Source organism: Strigops habroptila, chromosome 1 (genome assembly GCF_004027225.2).
Source record: "Strigops habroptila isolate Jane chromosome 1, bStrHab1.2.pri, whole genome shotgun sequence".
NCBI classification, from domain to species: domain Eukaryota; kingdom Metazoa; phylum Chordata; class Aves; order Psittaciformes; family Psittacidae; genus Strigops; species Strigops habroptila.
In genome coordinates this window covers 118,186,685-118,206,612 of record NC_044277.2, presented here as the reverse complement: position 1 = coordinate 118,206,612, position 19,928 = coordinate 118,186,685, and the positions used below count along the sequence as shown (strand labels likewise).

Here is a 19,928-nt window from a genome sequence, read left to right as displayed (position 1 = left end):
TTCCTGCAGTCTGTGTACAGCATTGCAACTGTAGCAGCAACAGGTACCCTGGACTCTTCGGTCCAGCATCTACTGACTGAGCAACAACGTAATTTATCCTGCAACTGGTTGTAAGTTACATATTCCTTAAGGGAGGTATTGCTGATTAAACAGGGAGGGGAGAGCAAGGAAAGGACTTGCTGTAGCCTTTCCATCAGTGCAGGCTTAAAGTTTGGCCTTTTGTGTGAGTCAACAATTTTCACAAAAACTATAGGAATGTTTTGAGATTGCTATTCTGTAATCAAATATGGCAGAAAGCGTGTATTATGCAACAAGCAAAAATTGTAAAGTAATGTTTGATGGGTACTTATAAATTACACTTCTTATCTCCAGTAGAAAAATAACTGTAGCAAGTCCTGAGTTTGTAATTGGCACATGAAAATGCTGGAAGCAAATTGTTCTTTTAGCTGCTGTCATAGAACATGTGCTACGTAAAATTAATTTGTTTTTTATTCTATGAAGGAAGCCCTGAGCCTGAGAAACTCTGTGCAGTACTAAATCCTAGAAGAGATGCTAAATGGGAAAACCAGCCATGTAAGCTGAAAGTTGGGTATATCTGTAAAAAGGAAAACTCCACACTGGATCCTTTCATTCTTCTAAGTATGTCAAGCAAATAAAACCCTTTTGATAAAGACAGAATTTATGTCACTAAAATGAAATTTCATGGCTATTTAATATAATTTTTAAGAAAGCATTGTTATTCGTTGTTCTGCTTTAATAAGTGGCACAACAGAAAGCATACTGTTATTTCTTTAACCAAATTGTTTAAATACTGGAAATGTTGTTGGGACCCGATAACCACACAAGCAATTTTTTAATACTCACAATTCCAGAGGCACTGGTCTAAGCCATACACTTTCACAAGTGTATCATGGACTGCATGGATACGAAAATAAAGTTAGAGATGCCTCACTGTTCATGCAGAACATTCTAATAAGAACACCGAGGCTTATCATGAAAGGCTTGGAAAGATGGCACCAGTAGGCTCAAACCACCTTCTCAGTGGGATTGCCTGGAGACTAGGAAGATGGAGTAATTAGCAAGATCCTTCAGCCCATTTTTCTATTATGCTTTTCTTTGATTTATTTAATGAGACTTAGTATGGAAAGACTTCTGTGCAGAGAATTATTTGAGCTGCAGTAATAATGTCTTTATGAAACATGCAAAACATAATTGGGTGGGGTATATTGTGTGAAAACACTATACATGGAATTCCAAATAGTCCTCTGCCCAAAAGTGAATATTTCACACTAGTGAAGCTCAGTAACTACTGGCTCTATTATTTTCCTCTTTTGTTTAAGTGCAGTATGTTTTCTGCAAAAGTACAGTGTGCAACAGCAAACAGCCTAAAATGTCTAAAATGTACAAGGAATGAAGAGAACTACTACTTATTTATAAACACTTCATTTTCATTCTAATTAGTTACTTAACTGATATAAAATGTAACTGCAATTATTCCAGACTTCAGTTTGCACAGCTTAATAACTTGAAATATCTATTGATTTTGAGGGGATACAGAGCCTGTTAAATGCCCAGAAGAATGGCTGCCCTATGGAGATCACTGTTTCATGGTTCATAGAGACCCCAGAGAGTGGAAAGAAGCCCTACTTTCCTGCAATGAGAGCAATGGCAATCTGGCCAGTATCCACAACCCTGAAGAGCATGGCTTCATACTGTCTCAGCTTGGCTACAGTAAGTACTTCTACAGGACAATGTTTGATGCAGATGGAGAATTATATTATTAGACATATTACAGGATTAATAATAAAAAAACCCTATCTTTTTTTGTCATGAACATTTATAGGGAATCCCACAGATATATAGGTTAAACCCACAACTGAACACCAAATTACACAAGAGGAATCATTAGTGCTCTCTTTATTTTCTTTTTCTTTCTGTTTGTTTTGATTTTAATTTGGGTTGGGTTGGGTTGGGTTGGTTTTGGGTTGGTTTTTTTTTTTTTCCATTTGTTTTTCTCTGCATGAAATCACTTGAAGGAAATAGCAGCTCTAGTTACTGCAGTATTTGCGCTGATTATCTGCCTCAGACACCTTGTAGCTATACAGTAATGGACTTTTACTCATAAAGCTGAAGAGTCTCATTTCCTGCTGATATCTCATTTTTTAACTTCTTGAAAGACTGTGTTTTAGATCTTAAACTCCACTGTTATTTAATCTGGTTGAATTTCTATTGTAATTTCTGCTCATTTCCATAAAATCTTGCTCCCATGGACTGTTTCAAATTGGGTACTAACACAGCTGAATTTCTGCTTTTAGAGCTGTAGATGAGCTGTGGATTGGTCTGAATGACCTCAACACTCAAATGTACTTTGAGTGGAGTGATGGAACTCCTGTGACATACACCAAATGGTTGCCTGGAGAACCAACCCATGCAATCAATGGGCAAGAAGATTGTGTCATTATGGCAGGAGAGGTAGAATCATACCACATTTGTGTAGCACTATACTATTTGATTCTTGTTTCTCTTTCTAGGGTTTTTTTGAGTACAACTTAGAAAGACCTCAGGGAATGGTATCTTTACTCACTAAGAAAGTTGTTTGTTCTAAACTAAATTTAAATTACATTAGAGATAACGAGATCAATGTTCATATCTGATTGTGAGTGTACATTATATGCCAAGCAAACCTTAACAGTCTGCCTGTGACAGTTAGCTTAATATAACCACATAATTCAGATAACTACTTGGAATTAGAAAGTACAGCTCTTTATTCTCCCATTGAAACAATATTTTTTAAAATATAATCAATAAAGTTTCAAAAAGAAACAGGTTTTGCCTCACTATTTTTCACCTTTTTCCAAACTGCCATCTAGGATGGATACTGGGCAGACAGTGCCTGTGATTGATAGAAAGTTAGGCTACATCTGCAGAAGAGACCCACTACAAGGAGTTTCTGGGACAGCAAAGACTGATCCTGCCTACCTGAAGGTAAGAAGAAAGCATAACCAAGAATCTGGTTAGCAAAAATCCATTTCACAATTTCCAAGTATGAAATCCACTTTCATAAGCTCTACTTGACGTTGATACTATTTCCCTCCCTTCCTCCACCCACCCCTCGCAACAAGTGTGATTGTACATCAGATTCAGGGTGATTTTCACTACATTCTCTTATTTAAGATAAAGTTACTTTGACATTTTTTTATTCAATATGAGTCAGGCCCATTATGTCTCAGAACCATCTGTGAAAGAGGCTAAAGCCATTACTGAGGTTTTCTACATATTTGTTATATTATTCTACGACCACCCGTGGTTGTCTGAAGATGTGCTAGAGACTGGCATCCATTTCTGAGCTATGTGACATAACGTGAGGTGATGACAAATCTTACTATTGAGGCCAAACTAAAACAATCAAATTGTTTTTATGAGTGAATTTGTTTTGCACAAGTAATTGTATCCTATTGCTTTTCCCCCCACTCCTCTCTCTTTTTCCCTCTTTTTACTTTCCTATTTACTACTGTTCTATATTTAGTAACATTTCCCACAACCCCGTATGGGGAACAGAGCTGAGACTCATTGAGCTAGATAGAACTAGGCCACAGCCAAATACTGAAAACAGATTTTATTTACCTTTCTTGGATGCAGCAAGCAAATCTTGAGCTGGTGTAGAAGGGAAAAGGGACTTGGAATTCAGCTGTAATTTTGAGGCTTTTGCTTTTTGATAGTTTTTCTGCTAGCTCTTCAGTCAGACTTTTTAAGTGAACTGATGAGTCAAAACAATGAATTAGTCTAGTTACTATTCTTTTAGAACAGAAACATCAGGAAACTTGAGTTAGCATCTCACTACAGCAGACTACTCTTTGGTTCTGAGCAAAGAGTATTTTTTTCAGCTGCTTCTGAATACGCTCTCCATTCTGTGTGCCTCTGACTTCTTTATGAGTTAAAATTTAGTTACTAATTGTCAAAAAAGGTGGACTCATATGCATTAAATCTTCTATCTACGTGCTTAGTAATCTTAATTTCCACTAGTCCACTGGAATTCAAATGAGTACATTATCATATTTGGCTATATAAAAAATATGTTGATTTAGGAGTATACACTGAAGTTCAAGCACTATTACATACGCTGTTACTACTGCAAGTAAATTTCACATGGTCTTGACAGGGCTGGGAAAGACATGGTTTTTACTGCTACCTGGTTGGACGTACTTCTGTAACATTTTTAGAAGCAAAGAAAACCTGCGAAAGGAGCAGTGGTTATTTAACAAGTATAGGAGACAGGTATGGAAAAGTTAAAAACTGTGTAATTGATGCAATAATATTGGAATTTTATAAAACAGTTAAGAACTTTTTGGAAAAAAAACAGAAAAACAGAATATACTTTTTCTGGAGGAAAAAAAAGAAAAAAAAGAAACCCAATAAGTACAGTATGTCGTTTCCAACTAAATATATTTTACACATTCATGTTTTCTAGTACTTTACTCTGAAAGAACAGACCACAGCTGCCTCTGTTTGTAAGGAGCAGTTTTTCGGTATAGCACAGCTTCGCCTGCTATTGAAGCTAATCTATATGGTACCCAGTTAAGCACATATTTCCACATAAAAGGACACCTAGTAGACGTTCCATTCATTCTAGTCTTGTGTAGTTTATGATTATGAGAAATGCAGACTGAGGGAAAGCTAAGCTTAACCGCTCCTTAAGCTGACTCCTGTAATTTCAGATATGAGCAAGCCTACCTGACCAGCCTCATTGGTCTGAGCTCTGAGAAGTACTTTTGGATTGGTCTCTCAGACACAGAAGAGCAAGGGATGTTCAAGTGGGTGACTGGTGAAGGTGTTCTGTACACAAACTGGAATGCAGCAATGCCTGGTACTCTGCCATTGGAGTAAATTTATGCTACTAAGGAACTTTCTGTGTTGTAATTCTAAACTGTTTCCCAACCTTGCTAAAACACATTCATACGACGACACATACGAACATTCTGCCTTTGAAACAGGAGTGTCGCTGATACGTGTACTCGGCGCTGGTGAGGCCACACCTCAAATACTGTGTTCAGTATTTGCTGGGTGCCTCAATACAAGAGAGACATTGAGGTGCTGGAACACGTTCAGAGAAGGGCAACGCAGCTGATGGAGGGTCTGGAGCACAAGTCTGAAGAGGAATGGCTGAGGGAACTGGGGGTGTTTAGCCTGGAGAAGAGAAGGCTCAGGGGGGACCTTATCGCTCTCTACAACTACTTGAAAGGAGGATAGAGTGAGGTAGGGATGGGTCTCTTCTCCCAAGTAACCAGTGATGGGACAAGATGAAATGGCCCCAAGCTGTGCCAGAGGAGGTTTAGATTGGATATTAGGAAAAAATTATTCACTGAAAAAGTAGCCAGGCATTAGAACAGGGTGCCCAGGGAAGTGGTGGAGTCACCATCCCTGGAGGTATTTAAAAGACGTGTAGATGTGGTGTTTACGGATGTGGTTTAGTGGTGGACTTGGCAATGTTAGGTTTACAGTTGGACTCTATGGTCTTACAAGTCTTCTCCAACCTAAATCATTCTATGATTTTCTATGATGTTATGAAAGTATTTCTTTCCTGGCTCCTCACTGGAAGAACAAAATCAAACTGAGTGGAAAAGGTGAAATCCTTTCCAGCCTGGGCTGCCAAATCCTTACAGTGAGTGGCATAGGAAAGAGGCAGGCAAGGGGTTGTTCATGTGCTTATAAAGCTTTTCAGAGGGGAGGGAAGATGATGAAGAACTCTGCTTGCTGATTTCCTCTTTTTAAAACACTCTTCCTTTGAGCAGACACTACACTTAAAATTTTGAACAATCTTTTGTAAATTAATCACATGAGCTGTAAAAATGTCAAGGGAACCACTTTAAAACACATTTCAATTTTCTTTTATATGTCACAAAGGAAATGAAGCTGGTTGTGTTGCCCTAAGGACTGGAAATGCAGCTGGACTATGGGATGTTCAGAACTGTGAAGTAAAGGCAAAATTTCTCTGCAAAAAAATAGCTGAAAAAACCACTCTTCCTCTTGCTTCTCAAACCATTTCTGATTCCAAATGTCCCTTGGGTTGGGATACAAGCAATAACATTAATTCATGTTTCAGAGTAAGTATTTTATTTTCCAACACTCCTACTCATGAGACAGAAGAGCACCAAATAGGGCATCTAAACTTCAGAAGGCATCTAAACTTCAGAAAATGGCATGTTATTACATAAACATAGTAAGCGTATATACAATTATTCATGGAAATTGACACAGCATCACTCTGTCAGTGATACATTAGGTTATCCAATTATCATACTGTTTAATCCATATTATATCTCATAACTGTAATTGGAATATTTTCCTATTTTGCTTATACAAGGCAGTCAGCAGATTTATCTCTAACATGTTGAAACATAGTGTTCTACCTATATCTTTAGGGTTTTGTGAGAGAAGAAAAGCAAAAGAAAACATGGTTTGAAGCCCGAGATTTTTGCAGAGAAATAGGAGGAGACCTGGCTGCCATTAGAAGGGAAGAAGAGCAAGGAGTGATAGAAAATTTAATAACGTAAGTAAAAAAAATACCTAGTAATTTATATTTTTGTGCAGCAATAAATTTATATAAGAATAAATTATAAAATGCTTGTGTTGCTCCTGACATAATTAGTTGGAAATCTTCGTCTGTTTATCATCATAGTCATAGCAAAAAGAACTGAGAATACATTTCATATAGGTACCATTTTCAAAGACATTTTTGGAGCTCCTAAAATTTGTCATCATCTGCAAATCTTTCAAATTAAAAAATACCAACCCAACAACCAAATTGGTTGAGGGCTTCTCCTTCAGACCCATTTCTGTTTGTTCACTGAACTGTTTTGAAATTAAATTGTGTCTTCAAGCAAGCACTTTATTTCTCAAAGAACACTATAATCACAACATCAGTGAAGAAAAACAATGTGCCATGTTTTCAGCACAACCATTTGAGAAGTAGCAAATTTTAAGGCATGAACTTAACTTACTTGCTAATGGGAGTTGCCTGACCCATTTTATTAGTTTTAAAATTTCTACTCTATCTTCAGTAAGTGTGAGAGTTATTGTCCCACATAACTTTCAAAATTTAGCAGAGCTAACCACATACATCCTCTTCTTCCATGATATGTTTTCTCATGCTCTAGGAAAAAGCCACTACCATCTCAGCCTTTCTGGATAGGTTTGCAGTGTTTGGATCCTGATGTTGGGCTTTCCTGGAGTGATGGATCACCGGTGAGTATTTAACCTAGCCAGTTTCTTTCTGTTCTGACTTTCACTGTGTAGCTGTTTTCATGACTGATGACGATGAAATTTATATAAGAATTCACAAAATGTCTACCTAGGTAACTCTAAATCATTATTCTTCATGCTGGTTTAAAAAAGACCAATAAACCCTGAGGCTGCACTGTCACAACAGTGATGCATGGAGTACTAGACAGAGTACTAATTACAGCTACAGAGATGATTATCTAAGAGGCAAACACAGGAAATGTTTCTCCTGATTTTTATTAGTCTCTGGTGATACATTGCCACCTTCTTTTCCCCTGCTATTGATTTATAACCTCATTTGATTCAGGTTTCCATGGGACTGCTAGAGCCTGTAAAATGCTGCATAAGCCCAGAGAATTTCTTTTTTCTTGTGAAGTGACTATATTGCTTTAATAGCCCATATAGACTGCACAGTCATGGGAGGAAAGTAAGGAGTGGTTTGAAACTTCAGTTCTACTTCTCTTTCCTTCCAGAGTACAACTTTTTTTCCCTGTATGATATAAGAATGAAACCAGAGCTGTGTTTCTTCTTCAGGTGGATTATAAGAAGAATGCTTTTATTGACAACATTGCATTTGAATATTGTGGAGCAATCGGGGAAGAGTCTTCCATATCGTGGATTATGGTGCCCTGTGAAAACAGTCATAACTGGATTTGAAAATAGAGAAAGGTAGGTTACTTTTTACTCTAAACTCACATTAGGAAGAAATTTAAGATTAATCCCATTCTATCAAAACAGGAATTTATCCAAGTTGCATGCTGGTAGAAAATTTGGTTGATTTTTGCTTAAGGAAAAATAGGTCAAAACATATAAATACTTTCAGAATAGAACATCTCAACTGTTACTGATAAACTTTTTGTTTGTTTATTTTATTTTAAAAAAGTATATTATATGACAAGCTTTACTAAAAATATACTTGCTTATATAATTATAAAATTATAGAAAATAAGGTAAAGGCAAACTCAAGGTCTTCTCTGGTAAAATCTACTGCCCAGCACAAAACCAGATTTTTGTCAAAACAGATGCTTTGACTGACATGAAAATGTATGCTTCTTGGAACATTTACTTCTAGGGAATTCCCAATTTGGGGGCTAAAGGGCAGAGAAGGAAAAAGAGAAAATGACATTTAAAAAAAAAAATAAAAAGAGATTGCTTTAAATTTCTGTATCCTTTGTGAAGTGAAACTTCACTCCTCCACCCAGGTGTAGCTAGAATGCTACACAAGGACACACTAGTCACCTACTCTAATCTAAACAAGACTACCAGCATACTAGAATCATTCACTTTGTAAGATAACAAGTAAAGAAACTCCTATAACAACAGGTTTGCTGTAATGAAAAGATGGTAACCCAAGCTTCAAAATTTATATGCTTTAAGACAATAGGCAGGCTCACATCTTCCTCTCATACTAGTAGCAAAATCTTCTACGTTTACACCACTGTGGGTTTTTTTTTTTCAAAATGTAACTACTGTTGAGAAAAATACTCAGCAAAATAAGAGAGAAATCAGTTGCAGTGTTGCATTGAGTTACACATTTTACTTCCAAGACTTTGGAAGTAAGGTTACTTTGGTGGCTCCCTGCACTCCTTAACACAAGCAGTAAGGGTTAATGTTTAAAGTGACATTTTTCTAAATAACATTATTTCTGTTCTAGTGAATTATTCAAAACAATCTGATTTTAACCAAGACACATTGTCTTAGCTTCTCATGCTGAAAAAGTAATAGTCATTGACATTTATCACAGAGAAATGTGAAGATACCTTTCCTGGTAACTTCTTTTATAAGTCCTCACCTGCATGATCAGCACTAAACTAAAAAGTTTCAGTAACGCAAAAGTGTCAGTAGTTGCATACTGTTAATTATTAGTAGTATATAAATGACAGAAATTATAGCCTGAAGAAATTACCATAATTAGTCAGCAGTGTATAATATCATACTGAAAGATGCTAAAATAGTCCTATTACTTTGTACTTCCAGAACAGACATACATTTTTTTCTTTTAAATCTTTTAACTAATCATACAGTAGATTATTTTTAAAAGGTAACATTACCTTTTTTTATCCAAGCATGTGCATTACACACTTTATTCAATGTAATTACACATACAGCAATACAAACATTACAAACAATTCCTGTGGAAAAAAATTATAAAGGTGACATTTGTTTCACATTTTTATACATCTTGGCCTTGCATGTTTAGAGAACCATTGCTCCAATATCCCACTCCGAGTGATGGGGAAATTTTTCATTTAAATTTTTTCTCAAAAATTGATGGAAATTCAGTCGAATGTGATTCTTCATGAAGTGGTTTCATAGAAGGAAAAAAAAAACCAAACCCCAAAACAAAACCCCAAAAGTTTCACAAGCAAATGAAAACTAAAAAAATTTAAAATACTTCAAAGCAAAAAAAAGTATAGTTTTTGAATTTCTTGTCCAGATGCAAGACAATGTCCATGGAGAATCTCTTATTATTGCACAAAGCATACCAATAGTGAAGTGTTTTCACTCTTAATTTTCTTTCAGAAACAAGCACTCATTCAGACTAACTTCAGTCATCTAATTTAGGCAACGCTCAGGACGTACAAGATGCGCTTACAAAAAATCGACCAAGACAGAGATTTAGGCCTGTAATACATCTGTTATACCCTGAACATCCATTATTACTCTGCGTCAAAGAGACTATATGTATATTCTGCATTGAATATGTAAAATACGAAAAATTGATAGACATTAAGATAATTTCCACTAATTGAACACTTATACTGGTTCAATATTTGGGAAACAATTACACCTTCATTTTTTTCCCATTTCATTACAGGGACACCCTTGAAACCAGAACCTCTGGACCCTCCTGCCAGTAAGCTTCTGTTTATTTTCTCTTATCTAAAGGGTGGTATAAGTAACAACACCAACCTTGTGTAAGAATTGTGAAGAATACAGATTCCTCTTCTGTGTTTCAGTATATGAAGTCACAGAAGATGGCTGGATTATAAAAGGAGACAAAGGATATTTTTTCAGCGCAGAAAAGACCTCTATGGAGAAAGCCAGAACATTCTGCAAAAACAATCATGGAGATCTTGCTACTATTGCAAATAATAGTGAAAGAAAATTTTTGTGGAAAAGTGTAAGAGGAAATTTGACTATCTATCTTCTACATTATATAGCCTGTACACCCTGCTGCATATGATTGTGAAATGCAGGAGAATGTGCTTGCTGCATAATACTAAAACACTTTATTAGCGTAGATACAAATGTCAAATGAAAAAAATATTTATTCCACAGAATAAATATAGAATAGAGCTTCTCTTTAGGAAGCTAAATACAAAACAATTTACCATTTACTAGGGTAGGTACATTCTTGTATATTCTAATCTAAATAGAGTTCTGCCCAGGACCAAATATATGCAAGGAGCAATGAACAGACAGATTGGTTGTATACTGAGAAAACTATCTTTTTGAGAGGGTGGTTGATTCTCATCTGAATATTCTAGAATACATGTTATGTGTAGATGTGAGGCTACCAGCAGCATATCTCTGGTGGTCATAGACCACGCCATATTGCTGAACAAAACAACTTTCCAATGAAAGATTTAGCCTGATCCAGGTCAGGGACTGATGAACTAGGACCTTCATGAATTAGTTTTCCTGCAACATGTATCGAAACGGTTCTTGTATTTCAAGGACACTGCCTATACATTGCCTGAGATGGTTCTGTAGGGCACATGCCAAAGCCATGACAGGGGCATGCTAACAGTTTAATGGCATGGTTGTTGCCTCAAACCTCTGCCATAATCCTGTTAGGTTTACTAATACCAAAGTAGCCACATAATCTTCTTTCTGTGTCATGGTATTAGATGCTTTCTTTTATTATATGGGAAGATATGAAAGGAGGACAACAACAGACAGCTTGAGACACATGAATTGCATGGCTGCTTAAGTACAAAAAAAAGGTATACTAATTCTTTTCTCAGATCTTCTTTATTACTTCTTCAATTAAGAACACAACTTTGAAAGCATTTGAAAGCATATCAGTAATGCAGCCAAAACTGGGAACGCAGCACTAAAGATCATAAAGCAAAAAAAATGTGTTGTATGGTATTTCGGGGTCCTTCAACAGGGGTCCTCTCTGGTGAGTACACATGATCATTTTATACAATGTGTATTCTTCTATTTGCTTCGATAACACAAAAGTTACATTTTTTCATATTAGATAACTACTAAATAATAAAAAGCACTAACTAAATATACATTTTTGTGTTTAGATCTTAAAAAATGGCAAATTGGAATCATATCTCATAGGATTAATTCAGAATGCTAATCGACAGTTTAGGTAGGTAAACAAGCTGTATCAAGATTCATAAAAAGTGGTTGTAAAAGTTTCGTACTGCCAGAATTCCTTCTGGAGGGACCACTGCAAGGGAGTTAAATGCAGGTTCAGAGAGTTATATTGAATGTTGAAATGAATGCTCTCCCTTGGTTCAACTACATTGTAAAACCACTGTTTTAACACATTTTTTATAGGGAATATACATGCTATGAATACATAGATAATGTCTGTTAAAAACGAAGGAATTTTTGTTCTTTGACTTAACATGCAGGGATTTAGTTGTGTAAGGGCTTCTAGTGCTACTGGAAATTCAACTTACAAACTCAGCTGTGATTTTTTTAAAAAACATTTTCATCATGTTAAGGCAGATATTTCTGAACTTTTCCACGAACATTGTCTGAGCAACTGCTACTGTTTTGTTGCTGGGTTTTTTTCAGTTGGATGGATAGAAGCCCAGTGCACTATGCAGCTTGGGCACCGGGTGAGCCCAACTTTGCCAAAGCTCAAGAAAACTGTGTGGTTTTAAATAAAAAGGATGGTGAGTTACACAACTTCTTTAAAAAAGTATTTTTATGGGTACTGCTCTTCTCCCATTTGTTAAAAGTATCTTGCCAACTTTCCCAGCAATTTGGGAAAATATGCGTAATAAAGTCATTACATCTGAGGTTTTTTTCAGGGGCAATATCAGCCATAAAAGGGGAATATAAGAAATTGCTTTTAATGGGGAATGCAGGGACAATTTCGTCGCTGATTTTTCAGCTGCACAAACAAAATATTCTATTCAAATCAACAGCTAATTGGTCTTTCAAAAAACAGTTAGAGAATAGTTAGCAAAGGAATAGAGCATATGTGGAGTTTCATGTTTGATAGTGTATTCACTGATAAAATGTTACTTTACACTTGCATGTCTCCATGCAACAAAGCTTTTTGGGTGGGTTCTACTTGGAAGTAACAGAGTTGCCACATCAGCCATCTCAAGTGGCCAAGTATCAAAGTCCTCCTGTAGGCAGTGATGATGGGAGGTAGTTAGGCAGAAGTATGTTATCTCATATTCCCAGGCAGATTGTTTTTGAACCTGCAAGCATGGAAGTCAGTTCACTTCCCACAAATTTCAGTCTTATTCAATGTCTTAATATCTATATTTAAATTGATTTCAGGCTTGTGGAATGATGTCAGTTGTGGTTTTTCAAATGGCTATATCTGTCAGAGGCACAGAAGTTTTACAAATGCAACACTTCCTTCAGTGGTACCTGCACCTCCTGGAGGATGTCCTGAAGATTGGCTTTTATTTAAAAACCAGGTATGATAACATCCATCTAAGCACAATCGTATTAGTCCTTGGGAAGGTGCTAAAATATACAAGAGGCCTTTTTTGTCTCAGATATGAACTGACAGTGACTATCCAAATTTGCATTAAAAATTGAACCAGTTGCCTAATGCTTGTAAAATGGAGACTTTACAGATTTCTGTTTTCCTGAGAAGTGGTCGTCTGAGATAAACTGGAAAAACTGCTAAATTTCACATACTTCAAAAAACATCAAACTGAATTCAACTGAAAGTACCAACAATAGAGTAAAATTGGAACAAATAAGGAATAAGGCCAAATTTTTCAGACAGGTTTCAATGTAAATTGCATGTTTCTTCCCAAAAGGGACAACCTTGATGTGCTTATTAAGTGAGGGTTCTGTTTTCTAATATATACAATATTGTTATGAAAACAGCTATGGAAACTCACACCCATACAGGTTTTTTGCATTTTTGTTACAGTTGCAGAGTTGTTATTTTCCACAAGCTATGCAAGATAAGTAAGTCTCTGACAGGGCTACTGGCATGCCACAGAGCAGAGGGTGAGCTGGAAATGTGGAGAGCAGACTGATAATTACCAAATCCAGTTCAGGGCAAATGTGTATTAGTAATGTGATGACTGGGAACTTTTTAAGAAGTAAGAATCATATACTCCCATTAATTAAAGAGCTGCAAAGTGACAAAGGCTCAATGCACACATGAAAGCACACTGACCACAGGTCAAAAACATTTTCCAGAAAGTTCAGATGACTCAATGTAAAATCCTCGGCTGGGCTTTTCTTGTAGAGTCAGCACTTTTTTGTCTTTTACTAATGATGGAGTATGACTTCTCAAAATCTCTGAGTTAGTTAATGCATTAGAATTTCACCAGACTCCTGTTGTGGTTTATAAATGGTTGTTTGAGTTTTGTGGTGACTTTTTCAGTTCCTTAACAGAAAGACACAGAATAAATCTTAAATTTGTTAATGCTTTTGACCTGGTTCCAGAGCTGAGTCCCTGTTAACTTTGGAAAATTATTTTGTGGGTCTGAGATAAGCTAATTTCTACTAAAACTAGGGTAGTTCAAACCCAAATTCCTTTTGCTGTCACTCAGTAGTGGTCTATACTCATTTTTCCTCAGTGTTACAAATTTTTTGGCTCTTTCTATGAATACTGGTATAATGCAAGAAGAATTTGTCTGGACCATGGAGGAAACCTGGCGAGCATACACAGTGAACAAGTACAAGGTATAGTGCAACAGCCCTTCATGTAATAAATAGCATTTACTCTGTATACAATGGTCACTTCCTGCAAAGAAAATGGCAAAAAGAGGCAGTATGTAAATGTATGTATTTTATAATATATATACTTAGTGCGGGTTATATGGCCATGGCATGAAACATTTTTGGAAGAACTGGAGGCATCTGTTTAGGGCATGCTAGTGATAATAAAGGTTGCTTCCTCCTGTTCCACACAAACTGCTTTACATTGTTTATTGGGTATGAATTATCATAAAAGAACAAATCAAGACCTGGCACTTGTAGTTTTAGACACAGAGAAAGAAAAGGAATCCACGGTCTGTTTCTGCCAGAAATAGAAAGAGATATATTACTATATCTCTCTGAAATGACTGTCTAAATTCTGAAACTTAATTCAATAGTAGAATGTCAGAGGAAAACCCATTTTCACCTTGCCTATGTTCCCAGTCATTCATCTGCCGCTGTGTACAGCTACACATTTCAATCAGTCAATCAGCTCATCCCGAGTATTGAAAGAAGTGAACTCATTAGGTAACATGGTGGACAGGCATGTTTTTTTATCTTTCCTCTTTCCAAGCCTGATTCATAGTTCCAAATACTTCAACTGTTTGAGACTTTTCACAGACAAAGGCTTGGCATAAGCTGGCAATAATAAACTTGGTGAAATTTCTGATCAAATGCTAATTAAAATGTATATATAAGACTCTACTGAGCAGAATAGTTAAGGATTTGTTTATGAGCTGATACTTTGTCTGATGACAAGATGTGTTTATCTGCTTTTCTATTGGCTTTTTTTCCAGCTTTTCTCACGTACCATTTGAAGAATTTTTCAAGTGATCCCTGGATTGGTTTGAATGATATTCTCAGTGAACTCAACTTTGTTTGGAGTGATGGAAGTGCTGTCTCCTATACAAATTGGGGTCCAGACTCCCCAAAACTTGTAGAACCTGTTTTGTTTGATACTTTACATCCAGAAGATGGCCACAATCTGCAACAGGTAAATACTGCTTAGTGTTTAACATCACGTTAAATCTGAAGAGCAATATTACTTCAAGTAACAGCTCACTTTGATACAGACGTTGGTTCAGCCTTCTCCTCAGGTTATTCATCTACCTTTACATGGGGAATTGCAATAAGAAATTTCAATGTTTGAGTATTCTAGCTATCTCAGAGCATAAAATGGCATTAAATATTAGATAGATTGAATCAAATTTTGGGTTTCATAGTGATTTCCTGTTCATTTTGCAAAGAATATAAACATAACATTAAAATATTAGAAGTTAACACGCATTGGGAATATTTTCACGTTTGACAGGTTAACTCAAGTGAAAAGGAAGGAGGAGAGAGTTCAATTCTTTTCTACTTCTTCCCTATTTAAAATCATAATTGAATTGCAAAGAGCCAGTAGATGTCAACTACTTTCTAAACCAATCAAATTCTCTCGACTGCTAGCACTGAAATTAAACCTCAGAATGCTGCAAATAGCATTCTACATATTCAGATCAATATAGACTGATTTGAACACCCACATTGCCTTTCTTCCATTTATTTCCATATCATGGTTTCAGAACTTGCCCTTCACACTATGTAATTCCTCTCCTTGTCCATCCTCCCTTCATTTTGATATCCACAACTCTAGGGAACCCGGAAATCCTACCTCTAGACAACCAGCTTAATCTGCACCTGAGCCAATAAATTCGGCTCTTGCCCATCTAGCCACTGGCCAAGGCATGCAGGAAGGAGATAGGATACAGTATAATACATAGCTCTACTGCACCTCTAATAACACTCCCAGGAAATATCAGCCTGGGGGGAAAAGAGTGCAAAGGTACATTCTTGTTTTCTCCCTCATCTTCAAGATACTAACAGCTATCTCCTTCAGAAGATCCTTTTCAAATGAGTGAAATAACATCAGTAAGTTACTCAAGCTTAAGAAACTAGAGGCAAGAGCCACTAAAATAGATGTTCCTAAAATTTCTGCATGGCAACTTAGTAGTCCGTTGCAGGTTGTAATAAAGTTCCAGCTTCCTAAACACTCAGCTACCCTGATTTGGTGTAGCTGAAAAGGAAATTCTAAGAACTAGAGCTAATGATAACTGTGTCAAGAACCACCATTTAGATGATTCTGTCAATAATAACTACAAGTTAAAGTTCTGCAAGTCAAATACAAACCATGACCTCTGTTTATTTTTATTTCATTCTTATTCAAAAAAACTTACTAATAGTTGCTCACTAGTCAAGACAGAAGATATGACAGAAAGTTCTTGAAAATAATATGCTTTTCAAGTATGTCTCCTTGAAAACAACCAGATAAACAAGCAGGCTGAGCTGAAGTTGACAAAGATTTACAAGACAGTACCAAAGGGGAGCTGGCCATCATGAGGAGACCAGAATGGACAGAAAAGGATAAAAGGAAGGTGTTTCTGGAGTTGTAATACAAACCCTACAATATTGTGATTCAAATAAAGGACTGAAACTACCCAGGGGGCTATAGTACTTTGTATTATAACTTCTAATATCAATGTACTCATATTCTTTTCCTTACTCCAACAGTTTGATTGTGTTTCTTTGATGAGAGGTCATGCTGATGACACAGGAAAATGGAACAATGAGGAGTGTACTAAACTCAGAGGGTTTATATGCCAGAAGAATAGTAGTGAGTTCTGTATTGCTAATCTTGAAATTTCTATCACAAGGATTAAAATAACTTTTCTTGTTTAATATGCTCTAGATCAGGGGGTTTTTTGTTTTGTTTTGTTTTGTTTTTTGGTTTGGTTTTTTTTTTTGTTTGTTTTTTAAAGGATCAGTAAAACCTGAGGGCCCCTCTTGCATCCCAGTATTACTTAGCAATGTTTTGGAGAAGGGAATGATAAATAAAATGTCAGAATTTAGGAAAGCAAAATTCTTTTATTTTTAAAATTATAGTTAAATAGCTAAAACCCATAAACATTTTAATTTTTATTGATTATCATAACTGGTAAGTTTTACATTTATCCAAATAAACCTGATTGATTGATAGTCACAAAGCTGCTCAGTATTTTGAAAACACCTACCTAAGGGTAGGTTTGTTATTTTTGACTGATGGGGTGAATTCACCTTTGCAATATAACATACTGTGGATTTACTGATTCAAAATCCTCAGAGGCTGAAAATGTATTTCTTTCATCTGGAAAGTTCACCGTTGTTTTGAAGTTATCTGTTACTTATAAACAACGAATAAGAAGATGTTCCATTCCATTAGCAATTTTCTACTAGATTTGTAAATAATGATGATACTCAGTCACTCGAGTCAAATACGTGGTCTCCAGATTTAACTGTTCCTGAGGTGGGTTTTTTCCTCTTATTCTTGCAGATCCTGAACTCTTTAAGTCATCTGTAACAGAGCTGGACTTCGCTTTTGACCATTCTGGAGGCATCAGCTATTCTGTCACCCATTACAAAATGAACTGGGAGGAAGCACAGAAAAACTGCAATAGCAATGCCTCAGGACTTGCCAGCATTTTAGACCCATTTAGCCAGGCACTGTTGTTCTTATTTGCACAGGAATATGGAGAGCCTCTGTGGATTGGTCTTAACAGCAACGCGGTAAGTACACATACATTACATACAGGCAGTTGAGCTGACCTTTATGCTCTCATCTTTTAACCTAGAGGGATTTCTGCCAGCATAGTGCTGAAAACAGCATGTTACGTCAGTACAATACCTATTTATGGTGGAGTTCTTCAAATAAGACTCACAGAGTGGAGATTTTAATGAACTAAGAACGATTACAAGCTTTAGCACATGGAAATGTTCCCACAAACCAGTATATAACAATGTTGTGTGTTATTTGGAGCCATTTAAAAGGTCTTAAGTATAAATCATAAAATCTCCCATATTTTGAGTTCATTTTAATCTAAAAGATATTCCAGGAACAACAGGCATGCTGCCCTCCTGCCATGTGTGAGTACCTCAGTGATCAGTGACATGATATCTCAGGTTGCACATCTGAGACCTGCGAATGAATGTTTTTTATGTGTGTGTTTATGCTTACACATTCTACTAGAGTAGTCTTATTTATGGTACCAGTAGGAAAACATAGTCATGGATGGAAACAGGGCTAAAAAATAACAAAAATTAGTTAAAGAAATCTGGCAACTATATGATATGGTACATATTGACCAATGGATATAGTTTTTCAGTTGAAAATGCAATTGGTGTAATTACTTCCATTAAGAAGTTAGGATATCATGGAAAAAAAGAATCCTTTCTGTTCATCTGATGTCTACATCAGTTGTATGACAGGGAAAGGTGAATATTTGGATGGTAGGTGTGTTTTGACATACTACACTCGTCCCCATGAATCACCATCACGATAACTACAACACAAGCAATGGCGATCAGTGCTGCTTATTAAGAACATTCCCACTCCCACTCCCATTTTCCATCCAGACCTTTGCGTGGTCATACCAACATGATGTCTTATCTGACTCCCAGTTTTACATCTTCTCTCTATTCCCCTTTTTTTTTCCCTTCCATTTCCCAGTGCTTGAAAAATGCTCTGAATTAATGCTGGATACTTTTTGAAGCGCAGTAAAAAAAAATCATCCTGCATTCACATTTGTGGATAACAGACACTGTACATTTTGTTGTAGTTAGTGTTTACAAGCACAAAAAGGGGGCATTAGTAAGCATGTGATTCCACACTGGCCACAGGAGATTCCTCTTGAGGATCCTATGTAGTATCTACGCCACTGTCAGCAACCTTAACATTACCACATAGATTTTGCTTCCAGACCAATGGCAAGTATCAATGGATTGACAGATGGAGATTAGCTTACAGCAAGTGGTCCAGTGGGGAACCAAAACAGACACTAGCATGCGTCTACCTAGACACTGATGGCACCTGGAAGACAGCTTCTTGCAAGAAAAAACTCTTTTCTGTCTGTAAAAAATCAGATGGTAAGCAATTGTATTTAAGCATTTTAAGTAGGGGATGTGTAGATTTATCAACTGTGCTAAATATAAAAAGCCACTAGAAAAATACTTGGTTTAGACACTAGTATACAGGAAGACATGAGTAGCTACTAACTAGCTCTACATATTGACATGAATTCTTCCCAGAAATAAATCAGTTCATAACAATAATTACCAAAAGCCCAAGAAACAAAGGATTGAATACTCGTTAATTTCTTAGTTATGCATTCTAATAGGAAAAGTCATTCACCTGCTATGAGACCTGTTTTAATTAGGCATCATATGAAATTCTGTATCCAGTTTGGGACACCAAAGTTTGAAAGGGCTCTCAGTCATCTAGGGTTTTCAGATGACCAGGGGACAAGAATGTAAAGGTAATATTATAATTGGTGTTGGACAAAAGAGTAAGAAGCAAAAGACTAGGAGGATCCAGATTGTGAATTCTGAATATTAAAAATGAGCCCTAATGAATGGAATTAAATTCTTCCCTATGTCTGCTATGAGTTGAAAAGGAGTATCAGACTTAAATATGTTAAGCAAAACCTTCTAATTTTATCAGTACAGAAGCCTTTTATAGGTACTTTGGGTAGGTCAGGGAATCTCCCTCACTACAGCTGGCTAAGAACAGACAGGATGAACATCTGCTAGAAATTATATGATTATATATCAACTGCATGTCACCTGTGAGCAGGTGATAACCCCTTGAGGAGCTTTCTAAGCACAAACTTCTACGATTTCTATGGAAATAAGGATAAATATGCTTTAACAATTTAGCTATATTCTTGTTTTTCTCAACATTATGGAAGACCTTGAATAGTTAGAAA

At 36.3% G+C, this 19,928-nt stretch overlaps 1 protein-coding gene across 1 annotated transcript in view; it reads left to right on the top strand.

Moving 5' to 3' along the window:
- Positions 1–19,928, top strand: part of LOC115604085 (macrophage mannose receptor 1-like) — a 36,207-nt gene that overhangs the window by 8,233 nt on the left and 8,046 nt on the right. The window contains 21 exon segments of the mRNA XM_030476800.1: positions 506–639; positions 1,549–1,731; positions 2,318–2,472; positions 2,871–2,900; positions 2,902–2,985; positions 4,160–4,275; positions 4,716–4,864; positions 5,902–6,101; positions 6,420–6,547; positions 7,155–7,242; positions 7,813–7,951; positions 10,097–10,135; positions 10,239–10,402; positions 11,541–11,608; positions 12,043–12,143; positions 12,763–12,905; positions 14,031–14,136; positions 14,949–15,145; positions 16,702–16,804; positions 17,501–17,733; positions 18,924–19,089. Of these exon segments, the coding sequence (XP_030332660.1) occupies positions 506–639; positions 1,549–1,731; positions 2,318–2,472; positions 2,871–2,900; positions 2,902–2,985; positions 4,160–4,275; positions 4,716–4,864; positions 5,902–6,101; positions 6,420–6,547; positions 7,155–7,242; positions 7,813–7,951; positions 10,097–10,135; positions 10,239–10,402; positions 11,541–11,608; positions 12,043–12,143; positions 12,763–12,905; positions 14,031–14,136; positions 14,949–15,145; positions 16,702–16,804; positions 17,501–17,733; positions 18,924–19,089 (2,726 nt within the window).